Source organism: Pezoporus occidentalis, unplaced genomic scaffold, assembly GCF_034315485.1.
Source record: "Pezoporus occidentalis ecotype Australia unplaced genomic scaffold, CSIRO_AGI_Poc_V1 ctg253, whole genome shotgun sequence".
In the NCBI taxonomy this organism is placed as follows: domain Eukaryota; kingdom Metazoa; phylum Chordata; class Aves; order Psittaciformes; family Psittacidae; genus Pezoporus; species Pezoporus occidentalis.
Genome location: NW_026914426.1, coordinates 359,736 through 376,709, shown reverse-complemented (window position 1 = coordinate 376,709; position 16,974 = coordinate 359,736). Strand labels below are relative to the sequence as shown.

At 52.0% G+C, this 16,974-nt stretch overlaps 1 protein-coding gene across 1 annotated transcript in view; it reads left to right on the top strand.

Moving 5' to 3' along the window:
- Window positions 1-16,480, top strand: part of NXN (nucleoredoxin) — a 51,213-nt gene extending 34,733 nt beyond the window's left edge. The window contains exons 2-8 of the mRNA XM_062623463.1: window positions 1,322-1,439; window positions 2,805-2,938; window positions 3,340-3,440; window positions 3,961-4,067; window positions 10,084-10,263; window positions 12,742-12,866; window positions 15,334-16,480. Of these exons, the coding sequence (XP_062479447.1) occupies window positions 1,322-1,439; window positions 2,805-2,938; window positions 3,340-3,440; window positions 3,961-4,067; window positions 10,084-10,263; window positions 12,742-12,866; window positions 15,334-15,516 (948 nt within the window). The 3' untranslated portion in view covers window positions 15,517-16,480. The remainder of the gene's footprint in view (window positions 1-1,321; window positions 1,440-2,804; window positions 2,939-3,339; window positions 3,441-3,960; window positions 4,068-10,083; window positions 10,264-12,741; window positions 12,867-15,333) is intronic.
- Window positions 16,481-16,974: the final 494 nt, after the last annotated feature.

Below are 16,974 nucleotides of genomic sequence, written 5' to 3'. Positions count from 1 at the left end.
CTGCAGAGCTGTGGCCTCTTCATCTGAAAAAAACACTTGAGTCCAGTTTCTCTGTGAGATACTGATGGAAGCAACAGCATGTTGTGTGTGGGTTTCTCCAGCTCTTGTGCTTGAACCCATGCTGGTGCTGGGTGGGATTCTCGGTGGTCTCCTCCTGCCCTTCTCCTGTGGCTGGGTTTTATTCTTCAAACCTGAGCGAGCTGTAAACACCCGGAGCCCGAGGGGCTTTTCAGAGCAGAGCCTGGTGATTCATTTCCTTCCCCTCTGGCTCTCGGCTATGGTTTGGCTTTTGTTTAAGGTTCGATAATTCACCGCTGGGCTGTTTAGGCTGAAATGCTTGGAGAACTGTAAGTCAGTGTGGTGATTGCAGCAGCTTCTCTGTGCATGGTGGGGAGACCCACTCCTCTGGCTGCAGCCAGCCCACACCTGCAGGCTGGGCTGTGCCAGCAGCTGCCGTTGTCTTGTTCCTCTCCATCCCAGTGAGCTTCTGTGCATGGGTTAAGCTCCAAATTACCCTGTGCCGGAAGCGTGTGCTGAGAAATGCCAACCCAGGAGCGTGTGACAGAGCACTCAGTCACTGGTGTTGCATGGAGCTGAGCTTGCTGCAAAATGTGGTGGCCAGCAGAAGGCAACATCTAGACCAGGATGCCCAAAACATGGCAGTCACACCTGCATGGCTTCTGCCCACAACAGGGGCAGTGCGGGGTGGATGAGCTGGACTACATGGCCCAAGACTGATGTTAAATCCATCAATCAGCTCCTGGGAACAAACCTGGGAAACCCCAGTTGCAGAAGAACCATACCCCTGTGTGTTGGCCTTGTTTTCAGTGTGGCTGTATCTTGGCAGGGGTTGCTGGTTTGTTTAATAAACATTGAAATGTGAGGGGAGGAAACAGCCAGGGAAGCGTTACAGATTGCTTCAAAGGAGTGGCATTGTATTTGTGCTTACAGTGTCTTCTAAAGAAAGACCTTAAAGTATGGTAAATATTATCCCTGTTTCACTTGCAAAGAGGCGAATGTGGCAGGAGTTGAAGCTTTACCTGCACTTGCAGGCAAGCCTGCAGGAGCTGTGAGACAAACAGTGCTCTCACCCATGGTACTACTGAGGGGATGGTGTTGATGGTGAGGGTCTCTGTGGGCGATGAAGGTCCAAGCTGGTCCTGCAGCTCTGAAAGATGCCTTCACACTCATTGCCAGAGCACCAGCTCTGTTTCATTGCTTAGCTCTGACCTCTAGTCTGAAAGATGTTAAGACTCCAAAATTCTCCTCTTCAAGCTGCCAAGTTTACCTTTCTTCTCTCCCCTGCCAATCTCTTTTACAGCTGAAGCTGTGGAACAAGTACAGAGTCTCCAACATTCCTTCCCTAATATTTATCGATGCCTCCACCGGGAAGGTGGTTTGCAGGAACGGCCTCCTGGTCATCCGAGATGACCCAGAAGGTAAGACCTGGACTCCTGTGTGCCACAAAAGCATGGGTACACAGCTGCCTCTTCATTTCAGTTCCTTCTGATTTGCCTTGGAGGCAGAGGAGGGGGGAAGGGAAACAAACAACTATTGTCATACTTAACTTAATTGAGGCGCTGTATTATTGTCAGCATAAGATTTTCTGCATCATTCCTGCCAGATCTTGTGTTTTGGTTTTGCTTGTTGAAAAGAACAAAGATTTCCCCTCTGGGATTTTTGTCTGGAGTGGTAACGAAGAAAGACTAAGTGAAACATTAAGTATGGCTATTTCCCTGTTGAAGGGACATGGATAGACAGATTGAGAGCCCAGACATTCCGTATCTTGGGAGCAGAATCCTTCCCGAATACTGAGTGGGACTTTATGACTGACATCACACTCAGTTAGGATAACAAATTTCCCATTATTTACAACTGCAACAGAAAATTGCTACTGTTCTCCATTTCTGAGGTTTAGTGTGCTGGGAATTGATGTTAAATTCATCTTCTTCCAATTTGCAAAACCCAAAATGAGCAAAATATGTGCCCTTACTCATGGACCCTGCAGACCCATCCTTCAACTGCAGTCTGTCCATGCACACATATTAATGGCTTGACGTTCCGTCACATGGTGGGTACTAAGCGTGGTGACCAAGTCTTTAATTCAGGTGGCAGGAACTGTACAGCAAGTACATGTTGTGGCCTGAGCCATCTGTGATGTTTCCTCCTCTCTGGCTGAATGCATAGATTGATTGCTCTGGGAGCTGGCAGCAGATGATTTGAAGCATGTGTTTGTGTGTACACACACATGCTTGCTTTGGGGTGCAGAGGGTTAGTGTAAGTTGAGTTTATATGTGTGTATATATGTATGCATAAAAATATATCTGTAAACTATCTTTTACACAGATATAAAGTTTTATAAATAAGTATAAGTATGTATATAAAAGTATATGGTTAGTATCAGTATAAGGTAAACAGTCTGACTGCATTCCTGAGCACGTACTACCTTGCCTGCCTGCTGTGATTAAAATAAATGCTATTGATAAGGAAAAGATGCCTCATCAGGCACAAAACCAGTGCAGGCTTTGTCAAGCCAAAGGTGCTGTGACTTGGGCTCAGATGCAGCCACCCTGTGAGAAGGAGGTGGCTCTGGGCAGAGGAGTGGTGGTGCCTGACAGATGAGTTGCTCTTCATCCCCCTTGGATGAGGATAAACCCCAGTGGGATTCCTCAGATAGGAGCCCCTGTATCTTTGCAGAAGGTGGGATGTTTTTCTTTCAGTGGAACTTTCTGAAACTATAAAAGCTGCATGTACATGTTGTTGTTTCATGTTTTCTTTCCATCCCCATCCCAACCCCTCCCCAGGTCTGGAGTTCCCCTGGGGGCCAAAACCCTTCAGCGAAGTTGTTGCTGGGCCTCTGCTAAGGTACAATGGCCAGACGCTAGACAGCAGTGCCCTGGAGGGCTCTTATGTTGGGGTCTATTTCTCTGCACACTGGGTGAGTAGCAGGTGCTTTGCAGAGCAGTTGGAGTGAGCTAAGGGATGCTCAGGGTTTCCCCCTTGCAGAGCTGTGTGGGAAAGTAAAGACATTGGGCTGGTTGGTGTTGAAGCAGTTAAGATGCTCTGGTCATTCTGGCAGAAGCTGCAGCATTGCAGTGGCCTCTCACCCTCAGTTGGCCCTTCAGAAGGGAAAGAGTGGTCAGACTTTAAAAATGGAAGAGGTTTTGTTGGCAACTTAGAGGCCATAAACTTCAGCCACATTCATGGCTGCTGTCCAGCACTCCAGCAAAGATGAGGTCACATCTGTCTTTGCATGGTCACTGGGTCATTGGAGCTGCTGGATGTGGGTCTGGCCCTGTGGAGCAGATGGTGTCCTCATGCATGTGTTGTGTTTTGCAGTGCCCACCGTGCAGAAGCCTCACAAGGGTCTTGGTGGAATCCTACAGGAAAATCAAGGAGGCAGGCCAGAAGTTTGAGATACTCTTTGTTAGTGCAGACAGGTAAGGAGGTGCTAACACCCTGTGCAGGCAGAGCTGCGTGCCCCCAAGCTGGGAAGCTGTGAGCATTGCTGGTTCGATTTGAGGAGGAAACTTGGTGTTTGGCTCTGGTATCAGAAAGGCTGCCCGAGTCCTTTGTCCTCTGCCCAGTGGCAAAATGCGAAGAGGGGGTTTATCAAGGGCAGGGGTGGGCTGAGAGCAGGCTCTGTGGAGCAGCTCTGTGGTGCATGGATCTGAGGTCTGAAGGATGCTTGAGCTGCTGCTGTCACCACAGGTTGATATTCAGATGCCTTGGAGAGTTTGAAGTGTTTTATCAGACAAAAATGCACCCTGGCCCCCTTCTTGAGGAACCGGCAGCTTCAAATTTGGTCTGGTTCTTTCAGGTTGTTTCTGCCAGCAGCCCTTACCAGTGGGCTTTGGTGGAAGGGATAAAGGGCTTTGCAGGCCAGATTTTTAATGGGAAGAAGTGAGAGCCTGGCAGGCAGAGGGGCACTTGGGTCCCATGCACTGTTCCCTTGCACAGGTCAGAGGACTCCTTCAAGCAGTATTTCAGTGAGATGCCCTGGGTAGCTGTGCCATACGCCGATGAGGCCAGACGGTCACGCCTGAATCGACTCTATGGCATACAAGGTAGGAAAGGCTGCACTGATACACAGCTCTCCTTTCTGCTCCTTCTGTTGAATATTTGTAATGTCTCCTCTTGTTTAACTAAAATAAAACCCAGCAAAGCAAAGCACAGTGCCCCAGGCAGAGTCGCTTCATGTTTCTGCTCTCCACAAACTCACATTCCTACCACCTGCCAGGCAGGCTGTTAGTTGAAAAAAGGACTTCCATAAACAACCTAATTCTTCCTGGAAACTTGGAAGCTGTTTTTGGCTTAGATGTTTTTTGCCTAATTACTGATTTATTTATTTTGCTTTTTCTTGAAGGTTTAAATTTCATTTTCTTGCTCTTTTGTGTAATGCAAAGGCAGGCCATCGTTCTCTGCAGAGGCTGTGGAAGGTGGCATCTGGTTTATGTTAGTGACATGAATTACAGAAGAGTGCGTCTTTGATGTAAACCATGGCCTTGGTTTTACTGTACGTGCCAGTGCCAGAATTCCAGCAGCCCTGGCTGCTCGTAGAGGCAGGGGAGAGACTCTTGTCTGTCTGGGTGGCTTCAAAGAGTCGTGAAGATGATAAAAGCGCACAGCAGCCCTCCTGGGGGCTGGCACCTTGTTTCTGAAGGAGACAAACTGCAGCACAGAAACATGCAAGGTGACTAGCTCACAAGGAGGTCTTATGTCTGTACGTATAGTTAAAGGGTCCTGCTGCAGTGTGCCTGTTTCTCATCTGTTTCTGTGCAATACTGGTCAGGTGGGTTCAGGCTGGCAGAGTGTTAATGTGGTCTGCAGGGAAGAAGGAGTGTTGCCAAAGGTGGCAAAGGGCCTGGGGAGAGTGACAGGAGAAATAATCCCTCCTTGGGGTCCTCTCCAGACACCTTTTCTGGCATGAGCTCAGGTGCTTTCGCTCGTCTCTGTTCCCTGACCTTAAACCAAGAATAACCATTTGCCTGCTTTAAATAGCCATCCGTTTGCTGCTTAATTACCTTCCCATGAGGCAGGAGCTTTCCAAGTTCATCCGTCTTTTCCCGGCCTGCTCACAAACTGGTTTCGCCTGAGCGCTGCAGGACTGCTGCCAGTTTCACTGGGACTTCGTGTAAATAAGGTGTCCAGACATCTATACTTGAGCACCAGGCATGCTGTAGCCAGGGAAACAGTGACAACAGCTTTCCCTCTTACTCCAGCCGCTGGCTCCTTAAACATCTTTCTTCACTCTGTGCTGACCTGAAAATGTAAATATTTGCTGTTCCCCTGCGCTCTGACCCCTTCCTCTGCCAGCATAGCTCCCATCCTACCCCCGTATTTCAGCTGCTCTCTCGCAGACTCTGACCCTGGGATTTGGGCATGTTTGAGTGCAAACCCTTCTGCTTATCTGTGATGGTTTTCCTGTAGGGTGGTAAATTATGCACAGGGATGAACTGTGATCCCACAAAGTCATCTTGAAAAGTGGAGGCAGGCTAATTTGTACTAGTGCAGGAGGCATTGCTATCCCACCACCTCCCTTCCTACCTGGGTGCTGCACAGGCTTTGCAAGGCTGGGCTGGGCTCTGTTTCCCCATCATGGTCCAAGGTGAAGCAGAGTGATGTGGGGAGGGTGGCAGACAAAAGAGAGGGCTGGAGGTGAGCCCTTGTGTTGCTCCTTGAGGCTCCAGTTGTCACTGACCCCTGCACAGGCAGCGATTCTGGATCCTCTGTGCTGACTTTGGGTTGCTCGCCTGTTTGCAGTCAGGCTTTGGCAGCAGGCTGCTGCACCAGCTGTTTCTGCATACAGGGCTGGATGTCTTGGGCTCAGCTCATCATCCCACCTAAATGTCAGATCAGATCCATATAATCTCATCTGCCTTTTCCCAGATGCAGGGCTCTGATGCCGCCAAGCATTGTTGAAGCCCCTTTTGGAGCTGCACCTATGCACCAGAGAGAGCATGTAGCCCATTCAGTGTCCAGCTTGCCATCCTGATGGTGCACGTAGGGTGGTTTCTCTGACGTTATTTGGAAGGCTGGGAGCTGAAACAACAGAAGAGCTTGTCTTCCCTGACTGCTTTAAGTTGCTGAGTGGTGGAAAGCAGCAAGAGAGTCAAATCTCTTGTTGTTTTAGTCCTGTGTTGGCCCCCACAGCATTCAAAAACTCGGTATGAAATGTAAGTTGAGTTATTGGCCTTTATTTGGGTTTACTTGAATGCCTCCATTCATAACTCATGTGCAGTCAGTGGGCTGTACTGTACCCACCTATATTAAATTGCTTCTAGGTGCAGCACTATCTTGAGAAAGAGCTATGTCTTGTGGCATGGCTGCTTAGAAATAATTCTCTGTTGTGCAGGCAGCTCCTGGTCTGCATGATCCTGCCTTAGGTGAAATCCCTGATGTTAGCTCTGCTTCCAGTGAGTTGGGGAGCAGTCATAAATTTTATGCTTGGACAGGAATCAGCCCTTGTTGTTGTGTATCTTGGGGCCTACAGGAAATCTGGAAGGGGGCTTTTTTTTTTTTTAACAAGGGCCTGTAGGGACAGGACAAGGGGGAATGGCTTTAACCTGACAGAGGGGAGACTGAGGTGAGCTCTTAGAAGTTCTTCCCTGTGAGGGTGCTGAGGCACTGGCACGGGGTGCCCAGGGAAGCTGTGGCTGCCCCATGCCTGGCAGTGTTCAAGGCCAGGTTGGACACAGGGGCTTGGAGCAAGCTGCTCTAGTGGAAGGTGTCCCTGCCTGTGGCAGGGGGTTGGAGCTGGGTGAGCTTTAAGGTCCCTTCCAACCCAAACCAGGCTGGGATTTTATGATCTTAGGAGCCTATTCATGAATATTCCTTAGGGACTCTGTTGCATATCTTTGGGATTTGCAGTCCCTTGGGGGAACTTCCAGAATTCTTTTGTTTCCCCCTCTTCTCTGTGCTTTAACCCAGACACCCGGGGGTCACTCTCACAGCCCGCCTGGTGGGAGCAGCCTGGTTGTCACTGTTAGAAGAGGATTCTCCTACCAGATTTGTGGAGCTTTCTTCTGAAAAAGGTGAAGAAAGAGCAATAAACCCCCCACTCATCCTGCAGCTGGTGTATTCTGAGGGTTCGCTTTACATCAGTGTTGATTACTCACCCAGCAGACCTAATGCAGATGAGATTTCCATGTCGGATCTGGAGTTTAATATATAAATATGTAAATGTATTGCCAGGTTCAGTAACAAATCATTTGGCCCCTGTGTTTTCATAAAATGCTAGCCCCATGGGAGCTGAATCCATTTTCTAATGCATAAAATCAGACTGAGCCCGTCTATGCTAATTTCCATCCGAGCTAATACAATATTCATTGCAGAGTGTCTTATCTGTGATTCTTCTTGATAAGTAAATTCTCATGTTATGACTCATGGCAATTACCAAAGCCCCCAAAGGCACTAAAATAACAAATAGTGGCTCGAATGAGAAGGGATGGGGGGGAAATAATGGGGTTAGCAGGTGTGAATAAAGTTAAGGACAGTTTCCCTGGTCTGGCTGGTCTGTGTCCCATCCAAAGAGCATGTGTTTGCTAGGGGAGCAGTAACAAGGTTTGCTTCAGAAGTCAATGATGATCCTATGGAATGCCGCTGTGAGCTAGGTAATGCTCTGTCCTCTGACCTCTGGGTCTCAGCCAGGGATGTGCAGGAAGGAGGCACATCAGTGATCCTTGGAACCAGGAGCAGATGGGTTGTGGCAGCCTCAGCCTTTGCCAGGCAACTCCAGAAAGGAAACCAGAGCTTTGTGGCTTGTGAGAAACCTCTGATGCAGGGTAAAAGGTGCAGGGATTGACCTGGCACATGTCATTTACCTCCTAACAGGCTGAAAACCCAGCCCCAAGTTTTCTGATGTGTTACTCACATTTTCTGAACATGCTAAACCCAGGATGAATTATCTTAAAGAGTCTTTGTTTTCTGAGTCAGTTTTGTATTTGCGGTTGGAGGTTTCAGTGGCTGAGTGCTTTGGTGTGCATGTTTCTGCACACACAATCTGGTAAGGTTGGAATGTTTGAATAGTAAATGAAGTCCCTGATAGTGGTGGGATCACACTTGCAACAATCTGTGTCTAAACTGAGCCCTTGATTTTCTCAGATCAGCAAAGCTCATTTCAAATCTGTGCTTTGGTATACTGCATTGTTCAGGTTAGACAGGATACTGAGATGAACCTACATTCCTAGCCTGTCCCTCGTGTATAATGCAGGCCTGGAGAGGATGGAGAAGCAGGTATTTGGGGCAGAGCTGGAAATCTAAATTAGGATATAGATCCAAGTTTTGTGTGATGCTGATCACTGGCTGCGTCTCCTGGCTTCAGTAGTTCTTTGTGCCTTGAAGAGTAGGGCCAGAGTGAGATTTCCCAATTCCTTCTAGTCTGTTTAACCCATCCCTGCCCTAGAGTATGTTGATACCAGCAGGTAGTGAATAAGCCTTTTTGTGGGACAAAATGGTTTTCTTGGCATACCTTTAGGACTTGCAAGCCCAGCCATTGGGCACGTTCTTGCACTGCTGCAGCACCAGCCTGCTGCTCCCAGCCCCAGCACGCAGTGTCGGCAGGAATGTGAGCAGCTGGAATGAGGGGAATGCAGCCGCTCGCCTGGACCTGCAAGGCAGGCGTGGGACAGACAGATGGCCATGTATTTCCTAGAGAAATGCCTAGAATTCAGAGGGCTTGTGAGTAACCCACTGTTGTACAAACATGGGAGCACAGTGCCAGGAGTCTGGTAGAGGCAAGTATGCTGGATTCCCCCTGCACAGAGAATGGCTCTGCAGGGTATTTCTGATGAACAGGCTCTAAAGTGAACCTATGGGTGAGGGCAGGAGGGTTTGAGTTGCCTTGGTTTGCTGGTTGTGGCTTGGCGTATGTTGCTGGGTAAAGGAGGAGATGCTGGTGCATCACCTTCTGGAGCAAGCAGGAGAGAAGCAGACAGCAACGCCTGGCACTCACACTGGTCACCTTGTCTCTTGGGGCCTGATCCCAGACTTTCTCCCCACTTCCTTCCTTGTGGGATGTTTCTTTGTCCCCTTGATGACAGAGGAATGATGTGCTTTCCAGATGAAGTCACTAACATGAGTTGTGCCTGGAAAGCCTTTTCAGATGGGACAGTCGCCAGTTGGTATCCACCCTTCCCCATTGCCCGCCCAGCCACATTTGATAGGTGACAAGTGCTAAACCTCTGCTGCAAGTGTGTTTGCCTCCCTCATAACAGCTTCTCCTTCATAGTGGGTCTTTCCAGACCCATAGCTTGGGCCAAAATGCTGCTGTTTCCCAAGGGTCAGAACCTCATTGGATGTCCCCAGTGAGCCATGTGGCAAAGTGTGCTGGCATTAATGTGTATAATCCTGCTCCATCTCCACTTGCAGAGGTGGGGGTATTGAATATTCCCAGGGTTGATCCATGCCCCTGAGCACTAAATCACCATGGTTCATGACATGTGAGATGCATCCTTGTGCTCTGGAAATGGCTGGATGATCAGCTCTGAGTGCTGGAGAGGTGTGGGTTTCACGGAGGAGTTTGTGGCTGCTAAAATACATTGCCTTCCTTCTGGGAAGGCACACACCCTGCTTCCTGGCTGCCATTGCTGTGGAACACACTGCAAGAAGGTTTGTGTGTGTTCCTGTGAGCCGGGGACCAGGCTCTTCCAGCAGCAGCCACTTCTCAGTGCTGGGGTGGCAGTGTCTGTGGGGCACTGATGCTCTGCCTTGTGCACAGGAGGCACATTTGTCTAGCACTTGGCATGAGGGAGCTTGCGAGGAGGGTCCCTGCATGGTATGGTGGGTTTGCATCAGGCAGCACCACATAGCAGTGACCCCTGCCTGTGCTTGGGCAGGGAAAGGCAGGCAATGCCAGAGCCTGTCTCAGCTTCCTGCTCTGGCTGCTGAATTACAGTGCTCTGCTAGGACAGAAACAGGATCCAGGGACCCCAATTCCTGCTCTGCTTGAGCTGCAGAGAGGCAGCATTGCTTGCTGGGCTCCTGCCAGAGCTGGAGGCAATAGGAAAAGGCCTTTCTCCCCACACCCTGTTGCTGGCCAGTTCACACTTTGGCTGATCTCACCTTGTTTTCCTTCCTCCACAGGCATCCCGACTCTCATTGTCCTGGACTCCAAGGGGGATGTGATCACGCGGCAGGGGCGGGTGGAGGTGCTGAACGACATCGAGTGCCACGAGTTCCCCTGGCACCCCAAACCCGTGCTGGAGCTGACAGACACCAACGCTGTGCAGCTGAATGAGGGCCCCTGCCTTGTTCTCTTTGTAGGTATGGAGCATTCTGTTTTGAAAGCAGAGCCTGTGCTTAGGAGGGGGACTGGGCTACCTGCCAGCTCAGATAGAGCTGGCCACCGGGCTGAGAACCTGCCTCTGGTGGTGACAGTACCCTTAGGAAGGGCTATCAGCCCATTTCCATCACCAAGAGCAGTGCTGTGTGCTCACGTGTCCAGGGAGGCCATGGGGAGAGAGCGGTCCTCACAGAGTTTCCTTCAAGGGATTCAAGGGGGCTGACAGACCTGGAACCTTGCCCATACCATAGAAACGGGCTGCTGCAGCTCACAGGGCTCCCATGCAGCAACCTGAGGAGTAGTGATTTGCAGTGGAGTGGCCATATCAAAGATGGTGGCTGTGGAGAGGAATGCTGAGTAGGTGTACAAGAGTACAAGAAATACACTGTCACAGCCACTGGTGATGGAGATGGGAAAAGCTTTTCCGGAGCAGGGACTTCAGGCACATGTAATTTTCTAGAGGAGGCAGAGGAAGCATCTTTGGGAGAGGTTACAGCTCTGTGCTGGAAACCACAGCTCAGGCCTTGAATCCCTGGCTGAGCGGGGCTGTGAAAGCCAGAGGAGCCTCTTTCATACTTACGCTGCTGGTCCTTGGTTATTTCCCCTGGGGGGTGCTGGCTGCAGGACAGGGCAGGCTTTTCCCCCAAGTTCCTGTCGCTCTTCCACTGCTACAACACACATGAAGCTCCCCTGCAGTTGGAGAGAGGCCTAGAGCTCATCCCAAGCACAGTTGGCTCATTCCTCATTGCTTCCTTGCCAGCAGTAGATGGTTAAATCAGGCCGTGGCCAGGATGAGCTGTGCTGCAGGCTGAGCCCCGGGGAATGGCAGAGGGGTGTGCACAGCATTCCGGGGAGCAAGCCGAGGGGTCCTGGGCTGCTGGGGGAGTGTGGCTGTCCCTGGAGTGCTCTGTGAAGCTGCAGTGGGGGTTGCTGAAGAAGCCCCCCTTGCCCTGAGCCTGCTGGTGTTGTACAACATGTCCTGCTTCCTCACATGTGCTTTGTGAGCAGCACACCCTTCTCTGCAGTGCTGATAACACGGCTCTCGCTCTTTCCCTTCTTCCTTTTCAGATTTCCTTTTGACCCTGATTATTTATTCAGCACAGCCCAGCAAAGGATGTGAGCACAGAGCCAAAAATCCTCTCCTCACGCGGGAAGGACCTGTTGGCCACGCCAAGCGTGACTGATTGGGGCCGGCGCTGCATGCCTCTAGAAAGAGTTATTTTTGTCTTGCTCTGAGCAAAGCTTTTCTGTCACCTTGCTGCAAACTGCTCATTGGAAGAGCACAATCCAGTCAGTGGCTATGGCTCTCGCTCAGTATGGCCTTGGTGAAGCCTGCTGGCAATGTGCTGGGGCAGAGATGAAGCTGGTGCTGCACTGGGGCAGGAGAAGGCAGGCTGAGCAAGTGCCAGTCGTGAATAAATCCTGACTGATGTACATCCTTCCCCAGAGAGGTTAGGGCTAGGTTAGCCAGAGTCTGCAGGGCTGCCTGGAGTGCCGCCAGCAGCAGTTGTTCATAGAAAAATCAATCCCTGTAGGCATCCCATAACCGTATGTATTTATCACTGTCTTGAACGCAGGACAGACCCTGAAATCCAGTGTGCTGTGTCTCTGGCATCTCCTGCTTTGCTTGGAGAAGCCAGAGAGGAGGACAGGGATGTATGGAGCAAGGCCAGAGAGTGCTTTGAGCACAGGTATTGCCTGTCCCAGCTGGGGGACTGACCAGTTGTGTCGGGTGGTTCCATCTCGGACCACAAGAGCTGCATGAGCTGCACGCATGAGGAGACAAGAGGCCACTCTTCTGCCATCTTCCTTGTTTTTTAAATGCTAAAAGTTGTCCCCAAATTGAAATCGTTTCATCTCGATGCTGCTCAAGGACACAGGCTTTCCTCTTTCCAGCTCAGTATTTGAACTTCAGTGGCGGCTGGCGTTTGACTGATGTTGCCATCTCTTTCTACTCTACCTCTGTCAAATCAAAGCTGCCTTCACAGTGTTGCTGCGGCAGAGACTTGAGCAGAAAAGCTGCTGAGCAGCGGTCCCAAGGTGGAGGGATGGTGGGTGGCGGGCAGGGGGTGGCAGGCAGCCTCAGATCAGCGCCTTCGTTTGGTCTTCAAAACATGCCGACTTCTCAGACTGCAAAGCGGCTTCTTTTGTGCCTGTTTGTCCCTGTGCTTCAGCAACAGCACCAGGGAGTGAGCAGGGAAGTATTTGGGCAGCAGGAGCTGCTCTTTTCCCTGTTACACGTCTCCCTGTCTCACATGAAAAGCACATTTCAGCTGCTCTCTAATTGCTACAGAGCTGTGCGGCTTTGAAGTTCGTGCTGCGCATCCGGGCTCTGGTTTCCTGTGCGGTGGTGCTGTGGGATAGAGCTGCCAGCTCCCAGCCCGTTTGCATGTGTTTGATCCTAATCTCCTTTTTGCCTTGCCTCTTTTGTTTTGTCTCCCCACCTCTGTGTCCTGCAGATTCAGAGGATGACGGAGAGTCGGATGCAGCAAAACAACTGATTCAACCCATAGCTGAGAAAATCATTGCCAAGTACAAAGCCAAAGAGGAGGAGGCACCATTGCTCTTCTTCGTGGCGGGTGAGGTAAGCAAGAGGAGAGCACAAGGCTGTAAACTGCTGTGTCTTCATACAAGGACTGAGCTGGGTTGGGTACCGCTGTTGCCATTGATCAGGTGGGGAAACTGAGACATGGAGCTACTGCAGCTAGTCAGGGTCTGTGGGGCAAAACCAGATCTAAGTCCTGGCTCAGTCCCCTGCTCTTCTTGCTAAATATTACTTCTGGCAAAGGGGTCCCAGCCCAGCGTTTGCTCAGAGGTGGAAAAGCCTGATGATAGGCAAGGGAGCTGCTGGGGCTGAGCAGAGCAGAGCTGAGGGACACTGAGAGGGAGCTGTGCTGCCCTCAAACCCTGAGGCTGTGTGAGCAGGGAAGTGAGCTGGGCAGGGGGAGAGCAGCCAGGGTTTGGCTTTCACCTGGGCCCAGCCTGTGCTACCCTCCTTGCTCAGATGCTGCTGCCTGCATTCCCACCCTGGGAAGAGGGCAAGGACTGGTGCTCCAGCCTCTTGCATAAGGGGTGCCTGCGGGAGGCAGCCCCAGTCCCACAGGCTGGGCCTGTTTCTGTGCTGTGTGAATGATGCCGGGCAGGAGCTGTGCAGGGAGCATGGGGGCAGCACGGGGCTGTGCTCATCGCAGCACAAGCCTCTCAGCTCCAGGCTGTTTCCTGAGCCGGCCGCGCTGTTTGTGGCTGGGATGGCGTTTGGGTCATGTGAGGCTGCAGTGCTCCCAGGCAAGGATATGCCACAGAAAACAGAAAATAGGAAAACGGGGCTTTATGTCTCCCTTTGCCCTGCACAGGCACTTTTGCTGGTCTTGCAAATGAGGAGGGTTTGGTGCAAGGGTCAGGAAAGCTCCCAGTCCCTCTCCAGGCCCGCAGTTTCCCTCCCGAGGCGCTGCTCAGGGCCTGGGCAGGTGGCAACCACTGCAGAGCCGTGCGCCTGCTCCATCCATCCCTCCACACTCACGTCACAGCCGCAGTGTGCTGCAAGAAGGGTCACCCGGAGCCGCCCTGCGAACAAAAGGGTCCCCATCACTGCACCCTGTTCACCCCCCTGCCAGGGAGCCCCCGCCACCGCCTCCCACAGTCCCATCGGCCCCATCTGAGCAGGCGTTCCCTCTCCCACCACACGGGTCTCCGAGCATCCCAGCTCAGCCCCACAGCCCTGAATAAGCCCCTTGTTGGAAAGGCTATTTTGGGAGGGTCTAGGACCTGCCCCCCCTCCCCCAGAGCCTGCAAAGCATTTTCCTCCTGCTCACTGGCTGTAGCTGAAACATTGCTGCTATTCATCTAGCTCCCGACGTCCCTGTGGCAGCCAGGCCAAAGAATGGGGAGCGTCCGGCACGTCCCATTCATCCGTCACCTCAATAGCTGGGAGCACTGGCCCCAGGTCTCCGCTGGCCCCCATGCACAAAAGCAGCCTGGCCATGGATGGAGTCGGCACCTCCCATTCCTCTCCCAGTGCTGTCTGGGCTGGTTTTGCATTGATTAAAAATGGGTTTGGGTCCCTTAGCAGTGATTTAGATAAAGGAAAAGGCACCCTGACACCTCGGCTGGGAGGCGGGAAGGGTGGGGGTGGCTGAGGCAGAGCCAGGACCACCAGCCCCGAGGCAGTGGTCCCAGCCCTGCTCGCCCTTCCCTGCCACGTGGTCCGACTGCGCCAGAAACCTCTGCAATGGAAGGGGAGGCGCGACAGGAGTTACCCTGGCGGCTGCCGCGTGCCGCAGAGCCCCCAGCCGCTCACCGGATTGATTCATTCCCATTATTGCCCTTGGAAAGGGGCTCAGGGAATGCCTTGTTTCGGATGTTGTGCTTCATGGGCTTGGCTGGGAGCAGGAAATGAATTGCCCCAGTGCCGGCTTCTGCATTGCACAGCCTTGGCAGAGACAAATTCTTACCTTCACCTAGAGGTGCTGTGCCTGGCTAAGGGGAGCTCCGTGTGCTGTTGGGGAGCTCTGTGGCTTTAGTGTGTGCCCTCGGATGCTTGGACCTGCTGTTGGGGTCTTGGCGTTGGCTCAAAGCACAGGGCTGTCCCATTCACATGTTCTGGTTTGCTCCCTGCACACAGGTCCCTTCGGCATCTGTCCCCTGTGAGCAGCAGGGATGTGGCTGTGCTAGCAGGGGCTGGCCAGTCCCCACATTGAGCACTTGTCCCCAGCTCCTGAACTGTGGATGCTGAAATCGCTCCTGCCCCAGAAGCTCCAGAGTAGCCTTGGGCAGTGGGTCAGTCTGTGGGTTCTGGGAGCTGTGCCCTGCACAGGAAGGGTTGGAGGAATGCCTAGTCCCATCCCAGTCTGGGATAAATCAGCCCAGTTTGGGTTTGATGCAATCTGCAGGCAGCAAGGTGGGTGCTGTGCTTGTGGTACTGCAGTGGTGGTGTGAGGCCCAGTCCCTTGGGAAGATACCTGTGGCCTGGACCATGGTGCGGGAGCAGTAAACTGCTCCTGGTGTTCTGCCTCTGCTGATGACTTCTCTCTCCCTCTTGTTTTGGCCTCCAGGATGACATGACCGACTCCCTGCGGGATTACACCAACCTGCCCGAAGCTGCACCCCTGCTCACCATCCTGGACATGTCGGCCCGAGCCAAGTATGTGATGGATGTGGAGGAGATCACACCTGAAATCGTGGAAGCCTTTGTCAGCGACTTTCTAGCAGACAAGCTAAAACCTGAGCCCATCTAAGGGGGCTTCTGTGCCAAAAGACATTATTTAAAACTAGGTCTCTTCCGCCGCTTGTGGATTCTCCAGCGTGTCCTCACGCCTGACCCAGTATCCAACCTTCTTGTGGTGCCTTGTTTTACGCAGTGAATCCTTCTCCTAAGCAAACTCCTTGAGATGCACTTTCAGCAGGGAGTTGTTGGCGTTTGGAGACTTGCTTGTGCTTCATGGTGATATATTCTCTAATAACCAGGCCAGAACTGTTACTGTTATTTTATACATGGCACTAGCTAGCAGGCAAATCTTTTTGCATGGTGTTCTTCCCAACGTATGCATCAGGCAGTGGATGGGGTTCTTGGGGCTCTTTTCTTGTCCTTCTCCCCCTTCTTTCCTTTCCTATCACTCCTGCTGACCCAGTGACTTCAAGGAAGCAATAAGGAAACTGTCCCCTTTGCCCCTGGCCGTCCTTTCCCATGCAAGTGCCCTGACGAGGCGAAGACAAAGTCTTAACTGCTGACAACCTCTGAAAGACCACAGCGCAGCCGAGCTCTTCCTCCTGGGGGGTGAGACCTTTCCTGGTGGATTTCCCACCCCAAGCACCCACAGCCTTAGGTGGTGCTGACTGTGCGTGTCAGGGTCCACCCGCCTGCAATGGGTGATACTCCATCCCTCCCTTTCTGAGCCAGGAGGAGGACCACCACTGGGCTGCCCTCCCTTCTCTAGTCTCTCCCTTGTGCTCTCCCCATCCCCTTGTCACCCCTTTCTCTTGTATGAATTGTCTTCTCCCCTCTGTGTTAGTTGATTGAGCTGTTTTTTGTAGGTGTGTCCCAAACTCAATGTTAATGGTGCTGTTTAAAAAGTAACCAAAAAAACCCCAACAACAACAAAATCCCTCCCTTAACCCAAGCAGCACAGCCAAGCCCCCCAAAGTGACATTGTAAAAACTGTACATGGTGATTGGAACTTTGTAATAAAACTGTTACAACAACCTTGTCCCCAGAGGTGCCGATTGCCATGTCCTGCTGTCAGGGAGAGGGACATGGCGGTGGCTGTGATGGTTCCTGCAGCATCCCGGGAGGGCAGCGCCCCAGAGGTGTGTGGTGAACAGCGAGTGTTGTGCAAGTCACTGCTTTTCCCTTCCAGCTCATCAGTCAGCGGGGGCAGGATCGCAGCCTCTCCCCTTTTGTTGCTGCTACAGCAACCCACCTGGGCAGGAGCTGAGGAAAGCCGCCAGCTCAGCGAGGCAGGAACCATGTAAATCCTCCCTGTTTTGCACGTTGCAGAGGTTCCTGCATTTGGCAGTGATTGACTGACTGGTGAGTCCTTGGAGGAGCAGCCATGCTGCCTGGCCCACTGGTTCCTGAGCCAGACAGGGCAGAAGGAACTGCAAGGGGCTGTGTGTGGCTGGGGCAGGAGCTGGTCAGGCTGCATTAGGAAGCTGCAGCTTGCTGCATTGGGCTGCAATACTTGGCTGCCACAACT